This window comes from Corylus avellana, chromosome ca7 (assembly GCF_901000735.1).
Source record: "Corylus avellana chromosome ca7, CavTom2PMs-1.0".
In the NCBI taxonomy this organism is placed as follows: Eukaryota; Viridiplantae; Streptophyta; class Magnoliopsida; order Fagales; family Betulaceae; genus Corylus; species Corylus avellana.
The window spans coordinates 25371217-25386336 of NC_081547.1; the positions used below are offsets into that span (position 1 = coordinate 25371217).

The 15120-nt window shown below is 36.7% G+C and overlaps 1 protein-coding gene across 1 annotated transcript; it reads left to right on the forward strand.

Annotated features, from left to right (window-relative positions):
- Positions 1 to 4544: 4544 nt before the first annotated feature.
- Positions 4545 to 15003, forward strand: LOC132186261 (lysine-specific demethylase ELF6-like). The gene is made up of 7 exons (XM_059600147.1): positions 4545 to 6158; positions 7656 to 7734; positions 7926 to 7993; positions 8683 to 8833; positions 10214 to 10794; positions 11562 to 11759; positions 12047 to 15003. The coding sequence occupies exons 1-7, from the start codon at positions 5009 to 5011 to the stop codon at positions 14725 to 14727; spliced, it is 4908 nt and encodes a 1635-aa protein (XP_059456130.1). The 5' UTR covers positions 4545 to 5008; the 3' UTR covers positions 14728 to 15003.
- Positions 15004 to 15120: the final 117 nt, after the last annotated feature.

Consider the following 15120-nt stretch of genomic DNA (forward strand, 5'->3'; position numbering starts at 1 on the left):
TTTATCGATCGGTTCATGCAAATCCATATGTAAAGAGATAAATAAATCGAAAAAAATTTCACGATCTTATTGACCTCACCATGAATTTTTATTTTATTTTTATTTTGTTTGAAAAGTTCTTATCTTAATTGAATTAAATGGATCGAGTAGTTGGATTATAGTCTCTTACCATAAAAATGGCAGCACCAATTGACTTTTCATGGGTTAAATCTCGACCTCATGTCCTCATATTTTTGTTCCAAGCCACTTAAAATGTGTGGAGCAGCATAACTCATGCTCATCAACGTGCAAGCATTTGCCCTTTATAACATGCATGTAAATCCGAAAGCAAGCATCCCAACTTAATTTCTTTGTCGATCCTCATCATTTTCTTTAGAACAAAAGATAAGCAAGCAATTAATATTTAAGATGGCCGCCAAGAACATCAAAACCATTGCCATGCTCTTCATCTCCTTGCTGGTTGTGATGCAATGTGCCAAAGTGAGTGAAGGGCAATCGGCATGTGCTGATGGATGCAAGCCCGTATGCTTGAAAGAGCAAGGCTCAACCGCGGCTGGATGTGATAGGGCCTGCGATGATTATTGCAAACAAGTTTCTGGAGAACGCGGTGGGGGCTGATTTTATTCTTAAAAAACTTATAATTAGTTACAATATTACCTAGTACTAGTTTCATTAATCATGTCCGGTGATTAATGTTTTTGCCAATAAAGACTTTAGTACGTAATTTACTTATATTGGTCCATTTCATTTTTACTACTACTATATATGATCATGTAATCTCTTATATGAATTGAAGCCATTGAGCCGATCGATCAATAAAAGATACGAGAAGATTTTTCTAATTGTTGTTTTGAGAAGTGTTATTTATGAATGTATATATAATACGTACGTTTTGTGTTCTTGGAAAGTTAACATTTTTACTAAAACTATAATTGTACGTGTCTGCATTAAGAGATGATAGGGGCTCAACTGAGCCCCATCTAAGACCAAATTTTTACTTACGTGTATGACACAAAGTCACATAAGAGTTGTGTCAGGTTCAAAATTGAAATTTCAAAAAAGAGACAAAAATCAAAACATATGTCCACAAAAGTTGGGTCTTAAATGGGGCTCAGTTGAGCCCCTATCACATCTCCTGCATTAATTATGTGTGATTGCTTAACAACTTAAGACAAGAAAATGTGTGTGAAAACCCCTCTAAATTTATTTATTTTTATTATTATTTTTTTTCTGAGTTTGTCCCCCTAAATTTAATTGTTTATCTTAAAAGATCTCCCTCTTCCCCCAATCTCAAGTCTAGCTTGGTTCTGCCCATGTGGCAGAACATGTTTGGCAACAAGCAGGTTGAATTGACACCCTATTATAATTTTCTAAAAATTAACTCTATATATAGTAACACTCAAACTGTTTAAAATTTATCCATTTTGTTAGGTTTTAAGTGTTGGTACGTAAATTCGGTGTTCAAATATATATGTTTGGTTGTAAGTTGTAGGTCTATGGTACGTTAAGGGTACGTTTGGGATTGCGATTTTGCAAGAATAATTTGTGTTTTTAAAAGATATCACAAAATATAAGACGTTTGACATTGTAATTTAAAAATCACTTATTTTAAAATAGGAAAAAAATCTGCGATTTCTATAAGTAAGTTAGGAGATGCTTATTTGAAAAAACGCAAATTTAAACCAAAATCACAATTTTGCATAACAAATATTTAATAAAAAATTATTTTTTAATATGTTTTACTAAACGCCTTTGCGATTATAAAAAGTTACGATTTCAAAAATACATTTTTAAAATCGCACTTATTGAAACCGCAATTCCAAACTGAGCCTAAATCGGTGTAAAAGTTGATCAAAGACAAAAAAATTCAGATTTATCAATGCAGTCCAACATAGATCACCTAATCAAAGTAAAATTACCTTATCTTTTGATTATGGAGTAATTGCGTTTCATTTTTTTTTATTTTTTTTTTCAATATACCATCAACGATGACATGTATATCATCTCTAAAATTCTCATCATTGATATGCGGTTAATTGTTTTTAGATGCACCATCCACGACCACACCTTGTTGTCGCCGCAAATATATTGCTATTAATTAGCGTTTCAATATATATATATATATATATATATACCATCAACATTTATGTTGTCAGTAATGGGTTTCTAAAACTTTAATCCCTAATATATAGATTCGTGCAATAACTTGCGTGAGAAAAAACAATCAAACACGTTGTTTGTTACTCACCCGCGCCCCCCCCCACCCAAAACACGTTCATTTTGCACGTTGCCTATTTGATAATACTCCCCAATGACCTTTATTTAGAACATATAAACCTTCATCTGTTAAAATGTGTGGAGCAGCAAGCAACACTCTTTCTTAACAGGTATATATATATATTGTGAATCCAAGAGCACCCCAACAAATTAAAAGATTAATTTAAGCAGTATATGAAGATGGGCATGAAGATGATAAAAGCCATTGGCATGCTCTTCGTGGTTGTGATGGCATGTACTGCCAACGTGAGTAGTAGCGAAGAGCTATCGGAGTGTGCCAAAGAATGCGTATCCTCATGCTTGCGTCAAGTGGATACCCCAACCATTTCTGCATGTGAAAACGCCTGCGAACCTAATTGTCAACAAATTTCTGGAAGGAGCAGTGCTATTCCTTGGGGATAGCCCTGATCATCTTAATTAAGTGATCAACGCCATTAATTACTCAAATATTATATATTTCTTAATTTTTATCTACGTAAAATAGCTACTAGTTTCATGGTGATGGGTGTATGTTTTGCCAATAAAGAGTATATAATGAGCCTTTCGATTGGCTTATTAATGGGAATTAACCTGTTCACATTGTATATATAAGTAAAGAGTTACAATTGTAATCAAGTTTGACAAACTCAAACTTGATACAAATTAGGAGAACTAATACAATACAAACAAGCAGAACAAATACAACTAAAACACAAATACAACGAGAACACTAAAAGGAAAAGATAAAAACAACTATAAGGATAATACTAGTGAGTGGTTCTGTTTGGATTCAAAGAGTGAATCCAAAATAGATTCTGTTAGTTCCTTAACAGTTTAAAAGTCTGTTTGAGATTGTGTTTGAGAAATAGAGTTTTTAAGTCAAAAAGAGCTTTTGGCCAAAAACTTCATTTTTGAGCTTTTGCCAAAAGTGTTTTTTTGGCTATTTTTAGGCTTTTTTGACCCTTAAAAGCGCTTTTAATTTTTTTACCAAATGCGTATATTTTTTTTCAAACGGGTTTTTTGAGTGTTAAAAGTACTTTTAGGTCCATCAAACGCAATCTAAGCATTATATTGGTCCAACCTCAAAAGCAGGCAACTCTCTCTCTCTTTCTTTCTCTGTTTTTTTTTTTTTTTTGGTATTAATCAGATTCAAAACTGGGCTTAATGGTACTATGGAAACTCGACTTCATAAAGATGGTAAGTGACAAACATAAACTTGAATAATCTGAAAATCCTCCTCAATTTATCTCATTGCAAAGGAATTTCAAAACCTTAACCGGTTTCCACTTTTATCAGATTGGTTGGGGTGTCGGGTTAGCCGGGTTCAAGCGGATTTTGCCCTCCCCTAAAAACAACAGTGTACTATGTACTTTTTATCATCATATGGACCCATCAAATCAATCATCATTATTTGCATAAAACCCCACCAATTTTCTTGTTGGTCCCATTAGTTACTTTCCGAGATAAGGTAGCATACCAGCACAACATTTTATGTTGACTTACGGTAGATTAAACTAGTTGAAATAAATAAAGGCTAATGCATGTTTAATCAAAATATTCAATCTAATTTGTTGTTAAAAAATTAATAATTTTTTTAATATTAAAATAAACAATAAAGATTGTAAGATTAAGAAAAAAGTTTTAATTATTTATTTTTTTCACCCGAGGCAATCTTCATCCTTTGATTTTGCTCAAAGATCTTCAATAATTTCTTCACTGAAAGTAAGTCAAACTAGTTTTACTATTGTAGTATGCTTTAACAAGCGATGAGACTTACATGTAGCTACGTGTCGGGTTCGGATTGGAATAAGGCGAATTTGGCATTCAAGTTATCACCTTTCAACTAATATAAGATTTGAATTATTAAATTTAATCAAAAATACAAAATAATGAAAGAATTTTTAAATTTTGTTTAAAATTACAATTTTGACCTGCAACATCTCATGAGATAGAGGCATAATCCAAAGGGTTGATACAGTGCCACGTGAACCTTAAATGGGAAATAAAAATAATTTTAGAAAAGTTATTGGAGAACTGCAACTTCTAAAATTACTATTGAACTTATAATTAATTATTATTAAATTTTAATGAAATAACAATTTTAAATCCTACGAAAGAATCATCAAAATTCTATATATCTGCAATCTTGATCATCACCGGATAAGGTAGTAACGTACCCCTGTTTCACACCTTAGACGTCCCTATCTTGATACTTCAGATACCGCTTGAGCTAACATGCGCCACTGGGTGTACAATACGCCCAACTTTGCTTAGCTACGCTTCACCCATCAAAACCCGACAGCAATCGTACGGCCAAGGAACCGAGCGACCTAAGCGGTGCGCTATGCCCCCACGGGGTAATTTAGCTCCACCGCTACAGAGAATGCTATATTGCGCCGGCTAAGAATGTTGCTCAAAACCTAGACAAAACCCCCCTTTCCGTCCTCCTCTCTCTCTCTCGCTGGTGCTTTTAAAGGTCAATCATATACACTACTCATCGCTGTTTCAGGTTCTATTGCTTATTTTGTTTACTCAATTGCCCTTACATTTCTGCTATTTCATTAATTTCTATGCTTAATGTGGTTTGAATCACAACAAACCCATGTGCAATTTCCCCAAATGATTTCAATCTAGGGTTTCAATCCTTAATACTCGTTTGTAATCTGAACGAAAGTAATTGTATATGATTGAGTACTCCTATATGATATATACTATTAAATTTGTAGTATATTGATTGTGAATCTTGGTTGTAATGGGTAATGTTGAAATACCCAATTGGCTAAAAGGGTTGCCATCGGCACCTGAGTTTCGCCCAACGGACACTGAATTCGCTGACCCAATTGCCTATATATCAAAAATCGAGAAGGAAGCTAGTGCTTTTGGTATTTGTAAGATAATCCCACCATTGCCTAAACCTTCTAAAAGATATGTATTTTGCAACTTAAACAAGTCACTTTCAAAGTGCCCGGAATTGGGTTCTGATGTAAATACGTCGGGTGTTTGTTCTTCGCCGAAAATGAGTTCTGGGGATTGTGGTAATGAGGCGGAGGTCCGGGCTGTTTTTACTACAAGGCACCAAGAATTGGGTCAGACTGTGAAGAGAACAAAAGGGGTGGTGCAAAATCTGCAGTTGGGTGTTCATAAGCAAGTATGGCAAAGTGGAGAGATTTATACATTGGAACAGTTTGAATCCAAGTCAAAGGCTTTTGCACGGAGCATATTGGGAACGATTAAGGAGGTTTCACCATTAGTTATAGAAGCAATGTTTTGGAAGGCAGCTTCTGAGAAGCCTATATATGTAGAGTATGCAAATGATGTTCCTGGGTCTGGGTTCGGCGAACCGGAGGGCCAGGTTCGCTATTTTCACAGGAGGAGGAGGAAGAGGAATTTTTACCAGAGGAATAAAGAGACATCTGATTGCAAGAAAGATGTGATAGATAGTGTAACGGATTCCCCTAATAATGAGATCAAAGATTCTTCTGCCAAAAATGAACCAAATATGTCTTTGGAGACACCGAAGCCATCTTCTACTTCCTCAATATTGTCAGATGAAACTTCACATTGTTCTAGGCGAAAGAGTTCAAATGCTAGTAATGAGATGGAAGGTACTGCAGGTTGGAAGCTGTCAAACAGTCCGTGGAACTTACAAGCCATTGCTCGTTCACCTGGCTCACTTACGCGATTCATGCCAGATGATATTCCAGGTGTTACTTCTCCTATGGTCTACATTGGTATGCTTTTCAGCTGGTTTGCTTGGCACGTTGAAGATCATGAGCTTCACAGCATGAATTTTCTTCACACTGGCTCACCAAAGACTTGGTATGCTGTCCCCGGAGATTATGCATTTGCGTTTGAGGAAGTCATTTGCTGTGAGGCTTATGGTGGCAGTATTGATCATTTAGGTATGTGAACTTTCTTAGTGTATGATTATTTTATAAAATGTTTTGGGAGTTCAAAACTCTAGTTCAATCTTGCCAAATATTTTCTTGTAGTGTTAATTTTGGGTGTTCTTGTATGCACATACCAAAATAGTTTAATACAGAAGGCTATATCTCTATATTATATAAAGATGGAGAGGAGTCTGCTGTTTGTATAGTGACAGGCGTCTTTGTTTCTGCTGGCATTACCTGTCTTGCATGGCTGCCTGTTAATAGATATAACTGAATTCTGCATATGTATGCCTCAACATTATGTCCATGTGATATCACAGCAAGCGCAAGTTGCTGACTTGGGATGACTACAATAGCTTTCAAAAGATGACCCACTGCAGAAACAGAAATTCTTTTGCCATTAATATGTTGAAGCATTTCTAGTGCATGTTTCACCTTTAAATGTGATTGTATTTTGTTCATTATATTGCATTTAGCCAGGATGTTTATCTTTTCCATGGAATATATAATGTCTGTGACTGATATTCCCATTTTTTTTTTTTTTTTTCAATTGATTATTCCCTGTGATAGCCTTATTAATGCTTAAACAATAGTAAATGATTTGTTTTCTTTTTCACCCTTTGAAAAAATGTTGCTTTGTGGATCTCTGCTGCTTAACTATTGGTTGCTACTAATATATATTGTGTTCATTTATGCCCATTTACTCATCTGTTGTGGAAATAGGGTTTTCAGTTTTTAGAATTTTCCCAGTATGTATTATTTTGGTGAGTACCTAAAATTTTCTAACCAATGTTTACTCTAGGTTTAGTGTAGGGGTGGCATTGAATGCCTGGGGATATAAAAATATCCCAAATGATAGTGTGTTTGTCCATGGTGTCGGACTAGTCAATTCTCTGATTGAATTGGATTATGGTAAAAAGAAAACAGATAAAGAAAACCTGCTATCGGAGTCAAACTGATGATAATTGCATTTCAAAATTGTGCTCTGACCTCTGATTGAGCATGCTCAAAAAACAGAAACTGTACATGCATAGAAATTTAGTAAACTTCTGGGGTCTTAGCCATTCAGTGTTGATTCTTACTTATTCATAATTAATATCAATATTTTTTAATGAATATAATTAATATCAATATAAAAAGAATATAGAATAGAATTTCAAATATATACCCCAAAGAAGTACCTTGCTGAAACAAAATTCAATTAGGTTGTCCCAAATTGGACCTGCCACTTGCAGGGAAGGTGATTTTGTAAGTAAATGAAGATGGTGAAGCATTATCAAAACTTGGTCCCACAAGTAATTTTGATTTTCTGGAAATTTTAAAAAAGAATCTTTTATTTGCAATTGTGTCCCGATTTGATTGGGATTTACTGTCCAAAAATTGACATTTCTTAGTGTGAACACTTCTTATTATTTTATTCTAAGTTGACTTTCTTTCAATCTGAATTAGTTTGTTGTGATTTCTTCCATAGCATTTTTGTAACTCTGGTCCAGTTTCTCTTATCTCCAGCTGCTCTCTCGTTATTGGGCGAGAAAACAACTCTTCTATCACCTGAGGTAGTTGTTGCATCAGGCATGCCTTGTTGTAGGTAGGTTTCTTCCATTCTATTTCATTAAGATCTTTCTGGTTCTTTAGCATCTGAAAATCTATGTAAAGATTATACTTTTCTGTAGTTAAAAATGTTTTAGGCATGATTTGTGGTGCTGTGAATGGTATTGTTGTTTCTGATGATTTCCTTGTTGAAGTTCTATTCATGACTATTTCTGGTTTTTCCTTTAGGTTAATACAGAACCCTGGTGAATTTGTTGTGACTTTTCCAAGGGCTTACCATGTGGGATTCAGCCACGGTAATTGCTTTATAGTTTGCATATTTTCAAGATTTTTTTGGAGTATATGATTGTTTTAACTTAGAAGCTCCTGCCCTGAAGATACTGCTCTTAATGTGTTGAAGGCATAGCATCTGCCAATTGCTCATGGAAATACTTCATGTTAATCCAAGACTCAACTAAGAAGATGGATATGTCCAAAATAGGAAAGAACACTTTCTTTATGAGCAAGGACCATTTTGGCTTGCAAATGTGTAGTTGGCCTTAAATATTCAAAAGAAGTTATAGGGTACCTTCCAAGTCTTCTGCCAAATGACTTAGTTGTATGGTTATGAGAAATGGTCGGGTGCTATAAGCAAACTCCTTTTTCTGCAAGGCCATCGGTAATTCATTTTTGTAATGGCTGATGTATTATTAGTGTTATATATACGAACTGCAAAAAGAACATTAAACAAGATTACAGAAGAAAGACGAGTGACAGGGGCACCCCCTTTGTAAGCAAAATATTATTGCTTCAAACTTATATATATATATATATAAACTCAGGTGCCAATTCGATTAATTGCCTACCTAATGAATTTCCACAATATTCACAAATTATTTATTAGACGAAAAACTCTCATACTCTGCATGTATAATAGCTCCCCTTAATATAAGGATTTCTCTGAGTCTTTCAATTGATCACTATAGCCTTTCTTTATGTAAACTAGGTTTTAATTGTGGGGAAGCTGCTAACTTTGGAACTCCACAATGGCTTAACGTAGCCAAGGAAGCTGCAGTGCGCAGAGCTGCTATGAATTATCTTCCCATGCTCTCTCATCAGCAGCTGCTATACCTGTTGACCATGTCTTTTGTCTCAAGGTTAGCTTATTATAGTTCCTTCAAATATTCTATTGATCCTAAGACGTTTAGCGAAAGTAGTGACTGAAAAATCCTGTCCATGTTACTTCATAGACTTTCTCTATGAAGATCTATATACAACATAATTTCTCATGAATGATTCATATAAAAAAAAGGGGGGTGTTGAAGGACAGTTCTCTTGAATGTCTACTGATTGTAGTGAAATGAAAGTATTCTGGCTTGATTACTCTCTCCAAATATTTGATGTTCAATGGCCAGATTTTTGTGGATGTGCTTAAAATTTTGTATGTGTTTCTTATTTATCAAAAAAAAAAAATTTGTATGTGTTTCTTTGTAAACTTTTTGAGAGGGTTTTCTTGTTACGATTTTGCTAGCTTTAGAGCCTGTTTGGAATTGCGTTTGAGAAATAGAGCTTTTAAGTCAAAAAGAGTTTTAGGGCAAAAGTTTTATTTTTAAGCTTTTGCCAAAAGTGCGTTTTGACCATTTTTAGGCTTTTTAGACCCTTTTAATTTTTTTACCAAACAATTACTTTTTTCTTCAAACAAACTTTTTGAGTGTTAAAAGCACTTTTAGACTCCTTAAACGCAATTCCAAACAGGCCCTTAGTTTCAAATATGTATTAATTTATATATGCTTAAAAAAAATGCATTAATTTATATGGGCTGGGAACCTGGTACCTTGACTAGCTTCACTTGGGCTTTATAATGAGACCAGTCATAATGGAATGAGTTGGGCTTCAATTCACATCATGTGAAAACTGTAAAAGGGATTGTGTAGTGGTTGCTAGAGAGGAGAAAGACAAAAGAGAAGTACAAACTGTTAATTTTCCTTTTATACCCTAAACAAACCAAAAAACCAATAATAATAAAACAAAATAAAAGAATTTTTTTTTTTTTTTTTGCAATTTCTCTTCTTTAGTTGGAGGGACTTCGTGGTGGGGGTGAAACTGTGAAAGTTTTTCTGTGCATGATATTATTGTTATATTTAACATTTTTTTTTTTTGATAAGTGGTCATATTTAACATATCAGTGGTCATAGATGAATAACCAGACTAAGTAGGCAGAATTCTACTTCAAACCTTAGTGTTTAAAGCTGTCGTATGAGTTAAATCACCTTGCAGATAAGTTATCCATTTCAGAGACCAGGGACTAATTGGCTCACATTCACCATTAATTTAATGAACTCGTATTGAATTTTACTCATTTTAAACATATGGAAAGTTGATCCCTTGTCTGTTTGCATTTACCCATACTTTATGCCACAATTAAATATTGCTTTTATATCATATCATGTCGTTGCTCATTGTCCATAAAAATATCACGTGTACACCAAATCTGTAGTTATTTCTTATGTTTGATTGCCTTACTGCTTTGATGCCAGAGTGCCAAGATCCTTACTGCCAGGTGTGAGGAGTTCTCGTCTGAGAGATCGCCAAAAGGAGGAAAGAGAATTGTTAGTAAAGAGGGCTTTTATAGAAGATATGTCAAATGAAAACATTATGCTATCTGATCTTCTTGGAAAAGTATCAACTTGCCATACTGTTTTATGGAATGCCGATTTACTGCCATTTCCTAGCAGAGATTCTCAATTGCCCAGCATGGCTGCTACCGATCCTACCTCGCCAAGAGAAAATGCTTCCAATAGTCGATCCGAAAATAACAAGAATAGTCAGAATGATCTGTTTCACGAGATGAGCTTGTATATGGAGACTCTCGATGATTTATATCTGGGTGGTGATGATTTGTCGTGTGACTTTCAAGTTGATTCGGGGACGTTGGCTTGTGTGGCTTGTGGAATCCTTGGTTTTCCATTTATGTGTGTGATACAACCATCTGAAAAAGCATCAACGGAACTTCTTCCTGCAGATCATCTTTTGGTTCAAGGAGGACCCCGAGTCTCAAAACCTGAGAATACCCGATCCTCTCCAGAACTTGATGGGTCTGTTAAGAGCTCTATTTCAGGTATTTGGTCTGCATACTTTCTTGCCTGGTAATTTGGCCTTGTTCTCAATCACTTCTGATATTGATTCTTATTCTGTTTGAAATTCCCCAGTTTAGTATATCTTATAGGTAGATCTGACCAGTGCAAATTGTTTTAGTGCCCTAAAAGAGTTGCTATTTTCCCACATAATAGGCTTCGATGTGGGTATCTTTGGGAGTTTGGTGATGTTCTATGCCTGGTAGACACACAAAGTACAAGGAAGTACTGTGGTGTAGGGAGATGCCTACTATAACTACAGCCAATCATCCTAATATGTTCTTAATTACACGCCTTGATGTTCATCATCGTGTTGTGGGCTACATAATCTTGACTCGATTTGTTAATTTTTGCATCTACACATTTTTACCGCTGCTACTAATATTTCTTGCTTGACCTTGAATCAGATGACTTTGCTGGACATTAAAATGTAGAAAATGGAATTGTAGAAGAATACAAAGAATTGGTCTCTTAAGTGTCAAAATTATATAAGTTGGGTTTCTATCTTATTCTGAAGATGAACTCGCAGGCCAAGATTTTCCAAATGAGGAAATATCTTGGTGTGCAAGGGCTATAGTTTACAACCATGGGGAAGTTTTGACTTCTATAAATAGAGGTGTATGTTCACTTGATGCTAGTTGTTTCTCATCAAAGCAAATGAAACATTAAACTGAATTGGAGCAATCCTTTTGACCACTAAACTTGGCCTCTTTAAATGCTGCAGTAAATCAATTTATGCTTTGTTCTGCAGAGAATCTCCCTCCTGTTCGTGATGTTTCTCCACCACCGAAGGATCTGCAAATGCCATTATTAACCAAGTTTGAGAAAGGATGGAACACCTCTAGTAAATTTCTGAGGCCACGGATTTTCTGCCTGGAACATGCCATACAGGTTGTGGAGCTCTTGCGGTCAAAAGGTGGAGCAAACGTGCTTGTGATCTGCCATTCAGGTAAGATAGACTTTAACTCCATCCATGATTTAGGCTGCAAATTATAGGTTGTATGCTCAGTTGTATGCTCACCCCAACTTTTAAAGTTGAATCACTTGTCCCTTTTTTTTCATTCATCTTTGTCACAACAATAGACCAGGTTTTTAAATAAATTTGAAATCAATTAAAATTTCAAATGTGGTACATATCATTCTATTTGTCAACCAACCTTTATAGGTGTACACATGTATCATCTAGATTATGGCAATAATTATTCTTCAATTTTTTTTTTTTTTTAATCTATGTAGACTATCAGAAGATGAAGGCACATGCCCTGGCCATTGCAGAGGAAATTGGTAGACCATTTAGTTATAATGATGTTCCATTAGATATTGCATCCCAGGGAGATCTTAACTTGATAGATCTTGCAATTGATGATGAAGAGCATGTTGAATGTGGAGAAGACTGGACCTCAAAACTGGGTATCAATTTACGATACTGTGTCAAGGTGAGAAAGAACTCTCCGTCTATGCAAGTTCAGCATGCACTGACATTGGGTGGATTGTTCTCTGACAGAAATCCCGGTTTGGAATTCTTGACCATCAAATGGCCGTCCAGAAGATCACGCTCAAAAAAGTTAAATCGTTCGACCTATAGTAAAACATGTGACAGCACTCAATTAAAGAAGGATGAAGTGTTAGAGGGAAGGTTGGATGAAATCATTGTCAAAAAAGAAGAAAAACTTCTTCAATATTCAAGAAGGAAGCTCAAGTCAAAACTGGGTGGTTCCACATGCAAAAGTATGATTCATGGATGCCATGAAAAGAATTTGTCAGAAGATGTTTCAGCTGCTACTTATGGAGATCTTGATAAGCAAAGTGGAAAGACTTCTGCCAATGACCTTTCTGAGAAAGGAAATTCCCAAAATGAATCTGCAGGATTAGCTTTGTGTACTGCTTCTGGAATGTCTGAAATGCAAAATGAAACCACATTGTTTGCAGCTAGCGTGGGTATAAGTTTGATCTCTGCTCCTTCACGAATTGAAGACTCCCTTGCCTCTGCTACACTAGCGGTGGGAAATGTTGAAGTGCAGAGTCAGAATCACACTCTGGTTGGTATTGACATGGATGACAAAGCTTGTAATTTAGTAACATGGGGTAGTTCTGAAATGCAACACGAGATCAAGGCCACTGATGAAACCATTGAGGACAAGATCACACGTGTTGAAAAATGTGCTTCTCCACTTATCATTTCAACCGATGAAAGGTTTGGAATGCAGGGAGAGAATCAAAGTGTGGAAAAAATCAGCATCACAAATGAGTCTTGTCATCTGGTTACTGAAGGGCAATGCAATGTCTCAGTTGAAGGGGATGCTTTGATGAATGAGGCTTCTGATCTTTCTAACCCTGCCAGTATACATGTTGCTGATCCGGTTGTGAGAAGTGGTCAGGCACAGATGGTAAATGTAGATCTGGAGGAATCTTGTGTCAACAGTGAGGATCGTGCTTGCGTGATTTTAGATAATGAAGTGCAGCAAGAGATCCAAACCACAAACAGAATTAACAATGCCAGATCAGGTAATGTTGCACCAATAAACCAGCGTAGTCTTGCCTCAATGGAAGATGTTTCTTGTAATGTCGCAATGAGAAACCAGCCTAATCTTGCGTCGATTCAAGAAAGTTTTGAAGGTCCTAGAATGATCTGTGCTGCAGAAGACATTAGCATTGCTGTGCCTGCAGGAGATGTAGTGGGGCAAGAATGTAAAACTAAAAATGGAAGTAGTGAGGATGAACCAATTTCAAGTTATGTTAGACTGACAAATGAGCCTACTCTTACATCAAGAGAAATCCAGTCCCTTGACAGAAATAATGAGGAACTTGTCTTAAGTTCTGTTTCACCAATGGAAGTTAGTCAGCCTTCTTGTGCATCAGTGGAACAATGTCCTGAAGTTCCAATAGGGATCTCTGCTGAGGAAGACAGGCATGATGGTGTGACTTTAGACACTGAAGTGCAGCAAGAAATCCAGACTACAAATGGAACTGATGAGGGGGAACCCATCTCTAGATTCATTACGCAAGTCGAAAATGAGCATGTAACTGTTTCAGGGGTAGAATGCTCTGAAGTTCCAAGAGGGACCCATGCTGAGGAAAACGTGAGTGGTGGAGTGACTTTAGATAATGAAGTGGAACAAAAAAAGCCACTGACAAATGAAAATAATGAGGAGCTTTCTGGGCATGATACACATATAAAACCGCCCCATCCTGCCTCAATCCAGAAATATTCCAGAATTCAAAGAGGGGTCCTTGCTGCTGAAAACCGACTTGGCAATGAAGTTTGTTCATCACAGGATGATATAGAGCTGGAAAGAATCGAGTCCACTGTACTAGACCCTGGACCAAACTCAGAAAAAAGAAGAAAAAGAAAAACGGAAGTCGAATATATAACAGAAAACAAGTTCAGTTGCAGTGGCTTTATCAGAGGTCCATGTGAAGGGTTGAGGCCAAGGGCTGGGAAGGATGCAACCAGTAGATGTGGGATTGACATCAGTAAAACAGATGAGGAAAAGCCGGTGAGAAAGAAGGTGAGCAAACCTTCAGGTGTTTCTCTCCCTCCTAAGAATAAAAACACAAAGGAGTCTCACAGGTGTGACCTCGAAGGCTGCCGCATGAGTTTCAAAACGAAGGCAGAACTTATCTTGCACAAACGCAACAGGTGCCCACATGAAGGGTGTGGGAAGAGGTTCAGCTCCCACAAGTATGCTATGCTTCACCAACGTGTCCATGACGATGACAGGCCCCTTAAGTGCCCGTGGAAAGGTTGCTCCATGTCATTCAAGTGGGCATGGGCTAGGACCGAGCACATACGGGTGCACACGGGTGAGCGCCCATACAAGTGCAAGGTCGAGGGCTGTGGCCTCTCTTTCAGATTTGTATCAGATTTCAGCCGGCACAGACGGAAAACCGGGCATTATGTAAACTCACCCGCCTGAAAAAAAATGTCCTCTTGATCATGCTGATTTTGTAATATATATGCGTACGAGCAAGTGGGGGGGTTTCTGAGGCCAAAGGGGCCTCGAGGTCGAGGATCATGTGTAAAATTTACAATGTTCTGGTTAGGTGTAGGGGTAGGATTATAGAGTGATCTTTTTGTAGGTGAGCATTCTCCATTCATTGGATGGCAGTGATAGTTGAAAACTCTCGATTTTTGATCTCTCTGGATTCTTCGTTGTACGATCCAGCAGCATCATCATCAGCGGGAGAGGAAGCTCTCCAAAAGGGATGCTACACGTTGGGTGGCCAAATTAGTGAAGAAGATAGATACTCAGATGTTCTCTCTGTTTTCCCTCGATCAGTAAAATGGATAGACAAATGAAGTAGATGAG

Coding starts and splice junctions, on each gene's coding strand:
- LOC132186261 (XM_059600147.1), top strand. CDS start 5,009: ATGGGTAATGTTGAAATACCCAATTGGCTAAAAGGGTTGCCATCGGCA. Junction 8,834..10,213: donor ACCATGTCTTTTGTCTCAAG/GTTAGCTTATTA, acceptor CTTTGATGCCAG/AGTGCCAAGATCCTTACTGC. Junction 11,760..12,046: donor GCTTGTGATCTGCCATTCAG/GTAAGATAGACT, acceptor TAATCTATGTAG/ACTATCAGAAGATGAAGGCA.